Source organism: Aulostomus chinensis, chromosome 18, assembly GCF_037954235.1.
Source record: "Aulostomus chinensis isolate RoL2024-O1b breed Wild chromosome 18, RoL_Achi_v1.0, whole genome shotgun sequence".
Lineage (NCBI taxonomy): Eukaryota > Metazoa > Chordata > Actinopteri > Syngnathiformes > Aulostomidae > Aulostomus > Aulostomus chinensis.
In genome coordinates, this window is record NC_141337.1 from 24471292 (window position 1) to 24486826 (window position 15535).

Consider the following 15535-nt stretch of genomic DNA (forward strand, 5'->3'; position numbering starts at 1 on the left):
CCGGATTCACCAATGTTTATGTAGTTTTGGTAGCAATGAACAAAATCCATTGAAAGTGCAGTTCTGTCACACAAGCTCCGCACCACCCACCTGCTGTTCTCCAACATAGTACAACATATTAGGTTGGTTGATATATTGATATTTTTCAAGGATAGCTTTATCAGAGCCGTAATTACACCTTTAAATAATAAACGGTTCCATCATCTATTTCTAATCGCCAGGCCTCAACATCCCATGCCTTTTTTGATGATTGGAGCTCCTCAAGAACTCTGGCAGACCACTTAACTTTTATGGTATTTTGAAGGTGTTGATTATGCTAATTAGCCAATTGCTCTGCTCTGGAACATGCATTGCTTTAGAACATGGAGAATTCATCATGTTTACAAACCTCATTTATGAGTGTTTCCTGGTGAAAAGGGTATTGAACGGCAGACCAGATGTGATGCACACTGGTACAGCTCCAATCCACACTGAAAGTATGAGAATATGAGAATAATAAAATGTTCTTGGTTGAAGCCAACTGGGATTTTAATGGGTTTTCAATTAAATGCCTGAAATAAGAAAAATGGTTCAAAGCTACCACCTTATGGCGGTGGAGTTTGTGTGTCCCAATGATCCTCGGTGATAAGTTGTCAGAGGCTTTTATCCCCCTGGTAGGTTCACCCAGGACAGCTGTGTGGGATGGTGGCAGTCGAGAGCAGAGACCTTGGTGGTCTGATCCTTGGCTGCAGAGGCTGGCTCTGGTGTGTGAGGTTGAGAAGCTCTGGCTAGATATAGTCAGACTTACCTCAACGCACGGCAAGGTCTCTGGAACCAGTCTTTTTCAAAGGGATTGGACTCTCTTCCTCTCTGGTGTTGCCAGGAGTGAGAGGCGATGGGCAGGGGTGCCAATATTTGTTGCCCCAGGGCTCACTGCTTGTATGTTGGAATTTGACCTGGTGGACAAGAGGGTAGTCCCCCTCCGCCTTTGGGTGGGGGGACAGGTCCTGACTCTTTTTTGCGCTTGTGCACCAAATAGCACCTCGGAGTATCCCCCCCCCCCCCTTCTTTTTTTTTGGATTCCCGAGAGGGAGTACTCGAGAGTGCTCCCTCTAGGGATTCCCTTGTTCTAACTAGGGACTTAAACACTCACATTGGCAATGACAGTAAGACCTGGAGAGGCATGATTGGGAGAAATGGCCTCTCGATCTGAACCAGAGTCTTGGACACTCAGGTGAAGAGGGGGTGGACCAGTCAACTGATCACCAAGTTGGCTCCAATAATCCCAGAATCCGTTGATGGACACCAGCAGTGAGGGATGCCGTCAAGCAGAAGAAGAAGTCCTATTGGGACTTTTTGGCCCATGGGTCTCAGAAAGCAGCTGACAGGTCCTAGCAGGCCAAGCCGTGTGGAGCTTTGGCAGTTGCCGAAGCAAAAAGTCGGACATAGAAGGAGTTCAGCGAGGCCATGGAGAATGACTTCCAGACAGCTTCGAAGAGATTCTGAACCACCATCTTCCTTCTCGCAGTGCACTGTCAGCACCGTTTATGTTGCGGGCGGTGTGCTGCTGACTTCGACTGGAGATGTTGTAGACTAGTGGAGGGAATACTTCGAGGACCTCCTCAATCCCGTTGACATGTCTTCCAATGAGGAAGCAGTGCCTGCTGCAATGCCTCTATGGTGGGCTCTCCTACCTCTGAGGCCGGTTTGGTGGCTTCAAGATCAGGTCTCTGCTTTTTGCGGACAATGTGGTCTTGCTGGTGTCATCAGGCCGTGACCTTCAGCCCTCGTTCAATCAGTTTGCACCTAAGTGGTCAGCGGCTGGGATGAGAAGTCGAGTCTGAGTCCATGCTTCTGGCCCAGAGAACAGTGGAGTGCCATCTTTGGGGAATGACAGTAAGGACAAGACTGTGAGTACAAGCGGACAAAATGGATTTCCTCCGGAGGGTGGCTGAGGTCTCTGTTAGAAATAGGGTGAGAAGCTGCCATCAGGGACAAGTTCAGAGTAGAGCCACTTTTCCTCCACATTGAGAGGAGTCAGATGACGTGGCTCGGACATGTGGTCAGGATGCCTTCCAGACAGCTCCCTGGGGAGGTGTTCAGGGCTCATACAAAAGGTAAGAGGCATCAGGGAAGACCCAGGACACGGAGAGACTATATCTCCCAGATGGCCTGGGGACACTTCATATCCCCCAAGACAAGCTAGATGAAGTAGCTGGGGAGAGGGAAGTCTGGGTTTCTCTGCTTAGGCTGGCACCCCCATTACCCGACCCGGGATAAGCGGAAGTGGATGAATGGTTGCTACCTTTTTGTTCTACTGAATAGTTTTGTCAGTAAATACCTTCTTGTAAATTTTGAAGAGTTTACCAAGGGGGTTATCTTAAAGCAGCAGTTGCTCTCAGAATGATAACATTTATAGTCATCATTCTGAGAGCAGAGGAAGTGCAAAGCTTGTTGTGGTGACAAAGTTGCAAGTCTATGGAATAGTTGGCGCATAGCCTAACCTTAGCGTTGTATGATTTGCATTTGCTCCAGAAATCAGAAAAATTTCTTTTCAGCAATGGTCAAAACTTTTTCTCATTTCTGGATTTCATCGAGGGAACCCACGGTGATGCTAATATCCTGATTGGCCTTTGTATTTAATTAAGTTGGACATTTCATTAACTTACATTACGTTACTTATGTTAACTTAGCATTCGTAGTGGTTAACTAAGCATTAACCAAACTGATTAACAATCTCTTGTTGTAAAGTGTTTCTAAATTGGGCAGTGATGGTACAGGCATTATTGAGGATATATATTTTTGAACGCAACTTTTGGTGACCCCAGTAATTTTCTTGCGACCCCCAGATTGAGAACCACTAGCATAGAGGAACCTTGATTCTTCTGGCTCATTCATTCAGAGTGGAAGAATCACAGCTGCACTATGTTATACAGGGAACTTTGATGCTGTGGTCAGGGAAGTTCCTCATGTAAACCATTGCTCTGCAGTCATTATTTGTGTGTGTGTGTGTGTGTGTGTGTGTGTGTGTGTGTGTGTGTGTGTGTGTGTGTGTGTGTGTGTGTGTGTGTGTGTGTAAAGCCACTGACATTGTTGACAAGTAACAACGTACATCCATTTGCTCTTTTTCGTCGTTTACCACCATAGCTCTCCCTCCTCCCTTTTCTTTTGTCCATCCTGTCTGGCCGTTCCACAATGTTCCTCCATCGGCACGCCTGCCATGTGTCTGGTCTGGTGGTGACACACACATACACACAGGAGCAAGAGCCAAGGATGAATCATGCTCTCTGGGGAGCTGCCTCTTCTATCCCCCTCCGACTCTCCCCACCACAGACCCCTGAATTCCTGTCCTCGTCATCTGACTGCCTATGGAGGGAGTGAGGAGTATCACTGGAGTAAAATAGGAAAACCACATCATTGTTAGCAGAGTGACGTCAGGCACTCAACAGTAGCTTCTCGACACAATCACAAACATTTCAAATATATTGTAGTGAGTTCCACATACAGGCATTCATCCATGCACAGTATATTTTTGGTTATGACTAAGAGTACATAATTCACAAGGTATAAAAAACATCAACAACAAAAAATGACTATTTTAAAAACATAAGGATTTTAAAGAAATAGATGGAATCAATATTACTGATATTTCAAGAAGTGATTACTTATTGGCTGAAAGAGACAAGAGAAGCTACCGCACTCATATTTACCCTATGTCTCTTGTGCACAGAGACCAGAAGCAGCAAGAAACTACTATCTGTCTGCATGTAACATCAGACGACACATACGTCTAACCCAATTTATATCATATCATCATATTTTATTCTGAGTGATTAAAGCTTTGATATAGCATATGCAGAAACTTTGTTCAATGAAATATTGTGATGTTGATTCCATCTCTTAGAACTCATCAAAATTATGATCCCAGAGAGCTAGAAACAGGGATCAGACATGGTGGTGTTTGGCTGGGGGCATTGACTGCTATAGAAGACCAAACAGGCTTGCTGATCAAAACATCCCTTAACTAAGATGATCATTGGATGGAAGGAAATGTTGGATGGAAGGAAATGTTGTGAACAATTTCAGGAGGAATCAACAATATCTACAGATGCAGCATGCAGTCGGGATGAACAGGAATAAATAAAATCTTAAAACTAAGAGCTTCAAAACTGAACATTTTGGAATAGCTACAAAATATATTAACCTTTGATACCTATTCACCAGCTGGTTTAGATGGAGCTGAAAGTATATTGAGACATGTCAACGAATTCTACCTTTTAGAGTAATGTAACATGAATATACCTGAGTCAATCAACCTGAGTGGAGTAGGAAACATATGGCTACAGCGGCGTGGTTTGAATTCATTCACCTCTATCAGCCCACAGATCATGGCCATGTGATTTCCATGTTCTCATACACAAATTGTACTTTAACAGGACCTTTTTTTAGCCCTCACTTTTAGTCTGACAAGCAAAGCCTAATCACTATTTGACCTTTGTTTCTGGCATCAGTTGTGTTCCTCTTGTAACATGAAAATCTTTGCCAGCATGAATGATTGGCAGTTACAAGATGTATGCAGATGAGAAGAAGCCATCAGACTTTTTTGTTTGCATAACAACGTTTAATGAATGGGGACAAATGTTTCCAGGTCAAATATCATATCTGGTAACACTTTACAATAAGAGCACAATAATAGTGGTTTGTCAGTGCTTAGTTAACTGTTAGTGATGCTATATTAACCATTAATTAATAAATGTGTCCAACAATCATTTACTTATGGTGTTTATGTTAACTCTTCAAGTCTCAGAAAAAATTGGGAGAGTCTGGGCTGGGTCAGGGGGAAGTGTTCCCTATAATAAGCGTCACAAAGAGCTATTATGGCTGGTTAAGGGCTAGTAAATTATTGGGAAAATGGTTAATTATGGCAGATAAATGTTTATGTAATGGTTATTCAGTAATCAACTAAGCGATAACTAACTTCTGTTATGTTCTGTTAAAGTAATTGTTTCATTAGGTTCTGCATGCAGTTGAACTTCTCGAAAAACGGAGGAACACGTTTGGCATCGTCCTGACCAGAGACATCCTGACATGCTGGGACTGATAATCGAACATGACAATGACATAACTTCGGCTAAGCGCATCCCATCAACCATCCCCGACTCGCCCGAAGGTGGAAAAAGTGACACCGATTCCATCGAATACCCTAGCGGTGACATCACTCCCCTCGACGAGGAGGCTGTGCAAGGATTGGACGGCGGCCGCGGCCAATCACACAGCACACATATGGGAAGAGTTTAAAAAAGATTCAGAATTGTGTCGAAAAGTTGTCCAATCACTCCACCAGCAGCAGGTCCGCGCAGGACTACGAGGGAAAGGAGAAAAGAAGATACCCGTGATTTTGTTGGGGCGTTTTCTACTCGGTTCCCTGCCCCGGACACACAGCTGTTACCTGCTCCTCCATTTTTAAAGCGCTCACTGTACATAAACAGAAGAAGAGGATGTCAACACATTTCAAGAGCGGCCCAGCCTTCGGACTTTCTGCCGAGGTCAAGAGTAAGGTAGGAATAAATCTTGCGGTTCTTGTCAGCAGTACTCTTTCAATTTGAAGTTATGACATTTGAGATGGGCCGTTCATTCCTGAAATGAGGTCAGGCAGCCGTCCGAGGGGCCGTGAGGGACCACTGGCACTAGAAGGGATGCTTTCATCTCTTTCTAGCTACTCCCACTGGGATTATATCATTGCAAAAGCTGTCTAGTAAGAGTCACCGAGACTGAATCATTTAGCATTTCAGTGAGATCAAATTCCTCGTTTATTCGTTATAGTAATAATGGCAGCAAGGCTCAGAGGTAGAGTGGCCGTCTAGCAACCGTTGCGTCGTTGGTTCGATGCTCACTTCCCCCCGTGACCGCGTCGGAGTATCCTTGAGGAGGATACTGATTGCCCTGCTGCGGACTAGCGACCCGTCCCGTGCGTACTCCTGTAGCCCAATGTCAGCTGGTATAAGCTCGAGAACACCCCCACCCCCACCCGCGACCCTCAACGAATAGATAATGAATAGATAGTTGGAATAATAATAATTTTATTTTAAGAAATCTTAAATAAACTTGGCGTATCCCAGACTATTTCAGTTATTACGAATTTCAACAGGTGTGTTTTGCTTGTAGCGAGCCTCTATGCTAAATGGATGCCCCCTGGTTTAGAGCCAGTGTGATGCTGTGCGGGCTCATACGTGCTGGTTGGAGTTTTCTACCGGGGCAACATTTGCGACCCTCACATCTTAGATTGAAAGTTGGGAAACAGCTTGAGTGTCACGCTGCTGCCTTTTGCTCATAGATCACACGATGAGGAACGTGGTAGTTCTGGCACTGGAAGTAGATCCTGGTGTGTGTGATAATGTGAGGTCAGGGCATCACTTGAGAAGAGAACCTTATTCAGTTCTTTCCCTTCCTTCACTTGCAACTCTACGTGACATAAAGTTAAAAAAAAGTTATGTGGTTGTAAGTGGAGGAGCAATATGGAGTCAGCGGTGGAGGAAGTCTTCACATCATTTACTCACTCCAACATGGAAAAACATCACATACAAACAATGCTAGTCCTTGCAATTAATGCTAAGTCTTAGCAGTAAAGATACATTAGTAGAATATCAGATTTAATGTGAGTAGAGTGGCACCTGTCACTCTTACTGTGTTTTATTACTTTGGATCATTGTTTTTGCTGATTAAGATAAGCACACCACTGGTATTGCAGGTAGTGGTCATTTTAAAATACAACTGTGTCAAGTGTTTCAGGAAGCAATGTGATGAATATAAGATTTATGAGTCTGTTTATGGAAAAATCGGAGTACATCAACTTGTGTTTATACAGATCATGTCGGCCACTGCCTACGTCGGTTGTAAATAGAGATGTATAATGAATTGTTTTGCCAATTTGCCAATATTCTACAACTCCTTAAAATAATAACATATTTCCTTTATTTACAAAGCCTTTGGCAAAGCACATTAATAATGTATTTATATTTTGTTTCCTCACCATGAATGATGAGCATAGAAGAAGCCTGTTGAGCAAAACTCGGCTTATTAATAACAGCTATCGGACCAAATATATGCTGATATTTTGGTCGTTTCCCTGGTTATAAAATATTGGACATCAAAAACCAGTCGTGTTTGGTCAGCTCATTATGGAAATGAATGTGTTCTGAAAGCACAAATACAAGAGGTTCTCTTTAAAGTTTTAGGAAAGAAAGAAAAGAGCACTGGTTGTGTCGTGAAACGAAATGTCGTGAGCAAACATAAATTGTCAAATGAAGCAAATGAAGTCAAATATTGATTTACTGGAGGTGGAGTAGCAACATTCCACAAATGAGTGCAGTTTGAAAGGAAGTCATACATATGCATGATCAGATTCCAGCACCGGAGCTCTCTGCATACTGCCTGTTATACCTGCCGGAGCTCTGGATTTGCCATGGAGTTATATTATATTATACCTCTTATTTTTCATCATAGTTAGATCTTGTAGCCACAGCAACAGGTTATACATGATAGCCTCAAATAACTACATTGAGGGAAGAGGTTACACATTGTGGCCTGAAAATAAATGAAATTATGGGGAAAAGTTACATTTTGTTGCCTCAAAGTAACAGAACTGAGGGGACAAGTTATATATTGTGGCCTCCAAATAACAATAATGAGAGTTATACCTCAGCACCTCAAAATATTTTTCTCTTTATGCCAACAAAAACTGAAAACAAAATGGACATCCACTCCAGGGCTCCATAGCCATACTGTCAGGTACTACTGTAACAGTTTGTGCAGTTTGTACAATTTTTACACCGCGACGAATTGTGGCAGCTTGTGTTAAGTAAGCTAAAGGTCAAACTGTGACTATTCCAACACCCAGATCATCAATACCATTGTGCTGCTGCAGTAACGTCGCCTCTTCCCTCAATGGTGGCATCTCTCACCAGCGCTTTCATCTTTCACTGAGTGTAACCCACATTCTTGTCATTGCTGTTATTCAGTCAGTCAATTCACAGTCCAAAATGGAGGTCTCAGGTTCTGGCACAAGTTTAGCTGTTATTGCTGCCATCTCGACATTTCGGTGAGTCAGGTTTTTCAGTCCTCTGTATAGTAAAGGAGGGGGGTATCACAGCCATGACCTCAGCTGGAGCAGAGATGCTGCAGAAAGACTGACGGCATAATCTGATGGCCTTTTAAGGAGTGACCAGCTTGGAACTTAAGAACGTGTCTGTAGTCTAAACAGTTTATATCAGAGTCAAGAATGACATAACACTGTTCTGACAGAACACAGGTGGACAGGAGCAAGTCTGATGAATTGGTGGAGGCAAAGCCATGCCAGCAGCACCAACAGGCCATCCATCTTCAGTCAGACAGCTGAATCTTAATCCTTTCAGAAGTCTACTTGCAGGTGTGGATTCTTTGTCACACATAAACTGTTGACAGCTCAATCCAAAAATGTTGTTTAAGTCCAAAAAGCGGATATGAGTCAATGTTTTGTAGAAACAATTCATACAGTATATTATTTGTTATTGCAGACACCTCTTAGCCAGGTTATCATGATAACGCTAACTGGCTCTCAATTTATTTTACCTGCATAAATAAAAGCCAAATAAAATACAAATGAAGGTTACATTAAATAAACGGTACTTTCTATTGCTCTGACTTCTTTACTTCACAGCACTTATTATTACTATTTTCATCATTAATATTTTGTTTATCAAAAGATGTTCACTGTATTGCTCTTTCTTCTTGTTTATGGAACATGTCCTTCAAATTGAGAAATTAAAGAAATGAACTCCAATAGTGCATACCTCCGCCACGGAGATTACAGCAGGACACATCTTCTGTTCCATTCATTGTTTCAGATTTACCTTATGTCCCAGTGCAGGGGCCCAACCCACAGTTTGACAACCACTGGCTACCTAACATGCCCTTTTGTATAGCATAGCTTGGGCCAAGGAAGGACACATACAATCTGGGAGACAAATCCGGACATTTTTATGAATTTCTCAGGGCTTATTACATTGACCTTGGCCTTGGTCCATGGTGGTGTTTTCCTTTCATTTGGCTATGAATCAGAACAGGCCTTTACAACAAAAATATTTCCCTGAGCTCAGTCACATCAAACAGGCTGACTTCAGCTAGAAGCATGACCTATCTGTCTGTCTTTATCAGCCCCAATTTGCATGAGTTTTAAAAGAGAAGATTCTGGCAAAGCTGGGGGGGGGGGGGGGGGGGGGCGGGGGGGGCAGTTCTATGAGCTTGGCCAATGAGGAAAAGGACAGTCAGGGGCAGAGGAGGGAGGATCTGGGGAAGCTGTTTCTCCCAAGTTTGGTGTGATGAACTGGAAGCTCCGCTAACTCTGCTGCTGTGAAAGACATGTTTGTGTTGGCCGATCATCTCAGAATGTGAGGACTTATCTACAGAATGTGCAGGAAAAGGGGACAAGGGCACGTGTGTGTGTGTGTGTGTGTGTGTGTGTGTGTGTGTGTGTGTGTGTGTGTGTGTGTGTGTGTGTGTGTGCGTGTGTGCGTGTGTGCGCGCGCCGCCTTTATTAGGGCAGCATCTTTGTGCCAATAAGGAAATACATGGAGACGGCGAGTGTGTTTTTCCATGCAGGAATGTCCTTTGGCCGTTTTCATTTTTCCTCCTGTCATTTTTCCACCTTTCATTGCATTTAATTTTAATATACAGTAAGATGTCCAAAGACGGTTACAGTAAGGCATACTATTTCATATGGACACAAAAGGTTTTAAGGTGTTTTAAGCAAAAAAAAAGTGCTAATATTTTTTCTGTCAGTCCACAACATGTCTACCTACCATGCAAAAATATTACATTTGACTACATGTAAACAATCAGTTGGACAAACAGTGTTACATTTCCAAACATGAATGAAAAATAGGTGAATGAGGGTTAAAATTGAAATTATTCATTTCTTCTAGAAAACTTTTGGGATGCTTTGGAAATAACATGCAAATAGAATAAACACTGGAAATAAATGAGTGCTGCAGGAATTTTCACAGGACAACCGAGAAGTTAGCATCGTCATTGCTTGGATTCTTTTTAGTGCCGTCTATAAGCTCTGTAGTTTCTGAAACCTAAAATGTCGTGTTCAACCTGATGGTCCGCACAAATGAACATCACTGCAATGATCATTTTAAAGATAAATGCAATCTTTAAAAGTACAGAGCTAACATTACGCTGTGACTGAACTACACCAGAAATGCATGACGAGCTTCACTCTTAGACAGTTTCCAACATGTTTAATGTCTCATTTAGCTGCTGGACATGGCAAAATACAAGTGGGGTATTTACTGAAGGAACCCACGCAGGCACAGGGAGAACACACAGACTCCACACAGAAAGATCCCGTGCCCGAGCCGGGGCTCAAACCTTCCTGCTGTGAGGCGACAGTGCCGCCCACAACACTCAGTTACTTTATTTTTAAAAATGAATAAACTGAACCAAATTAAAGTGGATAATATTTGACTCTGAGTTAGTGCCAGAGGATATATGAGGTTGAGCCACATTCTCTATTTCTTGTCAAATTTACCGAAAGGACTAAAAGTTTGCCACTGGAGTGTGGGCTTGGTTGTGGATGGTTTGTTGAGTAGAAGTCAAACATGTCTGATCTCCCCAACAGCTCGCAGGGAAGTACGACCCCCACAAGGAGGAAGAACTGAGGCTGTGGATTCAGGATGTTACTGGCAAAAGGATTGGGGACAACTTCATGGAGAGTTTGAAGGATGGAGTTCTGTTGTGCGAGTGAGTGGAGATGCACTGAGCGGATGCTAAAAAATGGAAAGCAGAGAGGTGTCATTACCGTAACAGATACTTTGAGTACTCTAAAGTCATTTCTCTCTTTTTTAGGCTTATTAATGTTCTCCAGCCTGGATCTGTGAGAAAGATCAACAACTCCAGTCAAAACTGGCACCAGGTAATGTATTTTCCAGTGCATGTGGAGGCTAGTCTGCTGAATCAGCACAGGGCTTATTGACATGAAATAAAGTAGTCACCATATCAAGTCAAGCCCGTTTCAATATACATTATGAATGCATTATTAAGCATTGAAAGCTGAAGGCACTTTTAAGGTTTTAGGCTGTTTCCATGGAGATTCTACCATTTACTTAAATAATACAGTGACATACTACTAGAATTTGTTGATGATAAAATTATTGTCCTTTTTATTTGCACAAAATAATTCCTGGAATTGTGCAGAAAAATGTTCAAGGATTTGTGTTGTTGATGTATTTCATGACCACCTACAACCTTAATGACATTGTACAAGACAAATAGATATCATTCCTGATTCCATTCAGTGATAATGAAATCATTTATACATTTAATATGGTCATGTAGAAACAAAGCGAAAGTTGTATCTACCCTCACTCCATACTGAGTGCATACTGTGTATCTTGTTCACAGCTAAATGTTCGCTTCCAACAACTGCATTTGTGCACAAAAGAGTGGTTCTTTTTTTGAAGATTATCTTGCTGGCTACAACATGTAAGGCTCGTAGTTTTGTTCACCGAACAAAACAAACCAGTGGAAAAATCCCATTGGTTTTTGGTCGAGGGAACCCTTGGTGATACTGACTACTGGGGGTTGGCCTACAAAATTACATCATCCCTGGGCACTCTTTTCTTAAGGTTACACAGCAAATTAATTTCTGTGAAAGTTTTAATACTACAGTTATTCTTTGACACAAACACAAACCCGTAATGACAGTGGAGGCCAGAAAAAAAATCACAACTGACTCTGCAGCACCTACTGTAGTAAGGCCTACATGTAAAGCAAATGTACCATGCCAACTCCAATTAGTTAATTGCTAGCTTTTTTCACTCTGTTCACTTTCTTCTTCAGCTGGAAAACATTGGAAATTTTGTGCGCGCGATCACAGACTATGGCCTGAAGCTGCATGACATCTTTGAGGCCAATGATCTGTTTGAGAATGTCAACCACACTCAGGTCCAGTGCACACTCATCGCCCTGGCAGGAATGGTGAGGACAGCTGTATGCACACATTTTTACTCCGGTGTCATCTAGCAGACTAAAGTCAGATTTGAACCATCACTGATTTCGACTGATTGAGAGAATCAGGTGCGGTCAACATCTGGTAACACTAACCTTTTTATGTAAGGTTTTGTGTTCTGCGACTACAATATGGCAACAGCAATGGCATAAATAATAAAAACAATATGGGTATGAAAAATACACTCTATTACCAGTATTTTCCTTTCAGTCTGTGCCATCTCTCTCTCCCTCTCAACTTCAGGCCAAGTCCAAAGGTTTCCGCTCCAAATATGACTTAGGAGTGAAGTACGCTGAGAAGCAGCAGCGCCGCTTTGCTCCAGAAAAGCTCAAGGAGGGACGCAACATCATCGGCCTGCAGGTCAATGCCACTAAATCCTTTCATTTGATTTATTTCCACTATAGTGCCCCCTGCTGGACACACACTGACATCACCTTCTCAGGAGCACACGTCCATCCATCCATCCATCCATCCATCCATCCATCCATCCATCCATTTTCTATTGCTTTTCTATTGAGGAAACATTGGAATAGAAACATCAGTGATGAACCCTTTGGAGTGCTCTTTGATGTTATCAATTTATGATTGATGGTTATGGATTCAGTGTATTTATTGACAGCTAAAATAAGGTGGACAGTTCGCTGGGTCAGAAGCAGGTTAATTCTTGGACATGAAGGCTATGGTTCAGGTCCTATAAGCCACGTTGATGGAACAGAACTCACATATTTTCATATATATTTATATATTTTGGTAATTTTTCTAGATGGGCACCAACAAGTTTGCTAGCCAAAAAGGCATGACCTCTTATGGTACAAGACGCCATCTCTATGACTCAAAGATGGGCATGGACAACCCCATGGATCAGTCTACTATCAGCCTGCAGATGGGTACCAACAAAGGAGCCAACCAGGTGAGCAGAGATATTTAGTCTCTTACTTTCACCAAGGACGTTTATGGTCATGTTAGTCTGTCAGATAGTACGATTCCACAAAACCATGAGGCTAAGTTTCTTCAAATTTGGCCAAGAATGAATCCATTGCATTTGGGAGGAGATTGGTCATAGCGCCACCTGGAGGCACTAAGAAATAACATGTTTTTTAGCACTTTGACGTAATCTCCATGGGTCAACCAAAATCATCTCATCTGTTCAAACCTTAACACATTTGATGAGATCCAGCCCTGAAGAGAGCTACAAACTGGATTTAAACTATTGTCATTGGGGTTACAGCATATAAACCACAATGACAATAACAATAAACATAACAGAATTTTATTCATGTCAAAATTACTGTCTTAAATTCACATGATGCACAGCAACATCAGTAAGTGTATACAACAGCAGTATGTCTTCTTTTGTTTTAAATCACCTGATGGACACAGAAGTGATGTTTCCACCAAAGTGCACGCATGCTCCTTCAAAATATTGTCAGCTTTCTCCTCCTCAATCTACAGAATAAAGACACCCAGCAACTTTTGCAGGAGTGTGTGTGCTCACTCACCACAGCTTGCTGCTTAGAACTGTAATCAGGACGCAAGTAAGAAAGTGCCAGGGCCAAAGTTCTCAGACGACCATATAGTTTGATTTTTCGACAATAAGAAAATATCATATTCATTGGGATACATGAATTCCCCCTACACGGTAGCATTAACAATCACTGTGAAAAAGGGTAATTGCATTCACTTTTGTTTTCAAGCTTTGATCTTGCTTCTTTTTTTTTCCTTAACCTTCAGTCGGGCATGACAGCCCCAGGAACCAGGAGGCACATCTTTGACAAGAAGCTGGAGCTGGAGAACTGTGACACCACCACCATCTCCCTACAGATGGGTACCAACAAAGTGGCCTCCCAGCAGGGCATGACCACCTACGGCCTTCCCCGCCAAGTCTACGACAACAAGTACTGCACCAACCCCACTGAGACCTTCTACAACAACGGGAGTGAGGCGGAGTTTGATGGCTACAACCAGTACTCTGACTAAGAACAAAACAGCCACACCGTTCGTCTTTGCTTTACGTCAGACAACCAACCACAGCTGACTTTGTGATGAGCAAAACTCCCAGACTGTTATTTAACACTGATCTGAAGTCATTATCGTCTTCATTCCCTTCCCTCTTTTTTAAAAAACATTTTTACTCTTAGGAATTGTTTGGCTTTCCGTGAGTAATTTTTTAATTATGTTTTTTTTAATTTACTTCAGAACTTTGATGTAGAGGCCACCTTCTGTATTTCAGCAAGTATATCTTGCCTCTGATTAATTTAATTTCTGCTAAAATTACCCAGAAGTTGACATTGAGGGATCTCTGCTATTTATAGATTTTTTTTTTCCTTCTACATCTTTTTTTTTTTTTACTTGAGTTACAATTAGAAATCAAGTTTGAACACTGAAAAAGCAGAATTTAAAGGATTCTTCAAAGGGTGGTGCTAATGAACTTTGACCCAGCTGGAGCAGAGACCACATCCTCATTGGCACTTTGTGGCACGGCCTTAGGGTCCACTCCTGCGAGTGCCTTGGAGGCTCTGGGTCATGTGACTGAAAAGAGCATATGATGTAGGACGACATGTAGCTTTAATGCAGACATTTCTGTGTTACAGGCACTGTGCTAATAGTCATCTTTGTACATCCACCTTTCACTGGGCTAATTTATGTGCAGCATTTCTGAAAATGTGGTTATTAAGGAAGTATTTAAAAAAGGGTCTGTCAGACATGGTGTAAAGCTTCTTCTTTTTTTGAAGTATAAGGCAACAGAAGGTGTAATACCATATGAAATAGGATAATTCAGCTGACCTCCGGTGTTTCTGCCTCGATTTTATTTTTTAAGTCTTATTTGCCTTTTGCCTCAGTGAACTCCGGCTTTAATACTGTTGCTCCATTTGCACTTTACCTGGCTTAAATTTGTGTGCAGCAGAAAACAGCGTAGATGAAGATCCATTGGGAATGTGAATCATGCTCATGCACACACACAAGCTTCCCCACCACATCTTGAATGTAATGTACTGGTAGAGGTACTTTGAGCTGTTGCAAAATACATTAGAAGTTAGAAAAGTGCTCTTAAGTCATAGAAGTTTCTCCTGTGTAACATTTTTCTCAAACAAGAAATGAGAAAATGAATTTTATACTGTTAAATTTGCATGAAAATTGCTCAAATTAAGACATTTGTTTTATCAGAAGAGACCGCATTGATTCTGCTCATGTATTAGTGTACCATCTAGTGTTGCAGGACCGTTACAGTGGGAAAAAGCACATTTACTGAATTTTCAGTCCTAAAAATTCCTGGTCATTCCTGTCATCATAATTAGGGTGGCACATTTTTACATTGCATTCTTTTTCACCATTACGACTCTGTAATACCCAGAATAGCAATGTTGAGTACATGTATAGAAATTCACTTTTGCAGCATTGGCTATGTTTCAGCATTGTTCAGCCGAATGGGAACTTATTGACTTCTTTCCTATATTGCCTTTCACTAAACATGACATTTGTGCAATAAAAAAACACTTAAAAAAGATG

At 41.9% G+C, this 15535-nt stretch overlaps 1 protein-coding gene across 1 annotated transcript; it reads left to right on the forward strand.

The window, feature by feature from the left end:
- Positions 1 to 5264: 5264 nt before the first annotated feature.
- On the forward strand, positions 5265 to 15535 carry cnn1b (calponin 1, basic, smooth muscle, b). The gene is made up of 7 exons (XM_086184384.1): positions 5265 to 5537; positions 10640 to 10761; positions 10867 to 10933; positions 11860 to 11997; positions 12272 to 12388; positions 12792 to 12938; positions 13760 to 15535. The coding sequence occupies exons 1-7, from the start codon at positions 5478 to 5480 to the stop codon at positions 14003 to 14005; spliced, it is 897 nt and encodes a 298-aa protein (XP_086040510.1). The 5' UTR covers positions 5265 to 5477; the 3' UTR covers positions 14006 to 15535.

Excerpts from the sequence above, each read along its gene's own strand:
- cnn1b (XM_086184384.1), top strand. The coding sequence starts at position 5,478 with ATGTCAACACATTTCAAGAGCGGCCCAGCCTTCGGACTTTCTGCCGAG. Across the intron at positions 5,538-10,639 it reads CTGCCGAGGTCAAGAGTAAG|CTCGCAGGGAAGTACGACCC; the intron begins GTAGGAATAAAT and ends TCTCCCCAACAG. Across the intron at positions 12,389-12,791 it reads GCAACATCATCGGCCTGCAG|ATGGGCACCAACAAGTTTGC; the intron begins GTCAATGCCACT and ends TAATTTTTCTAG.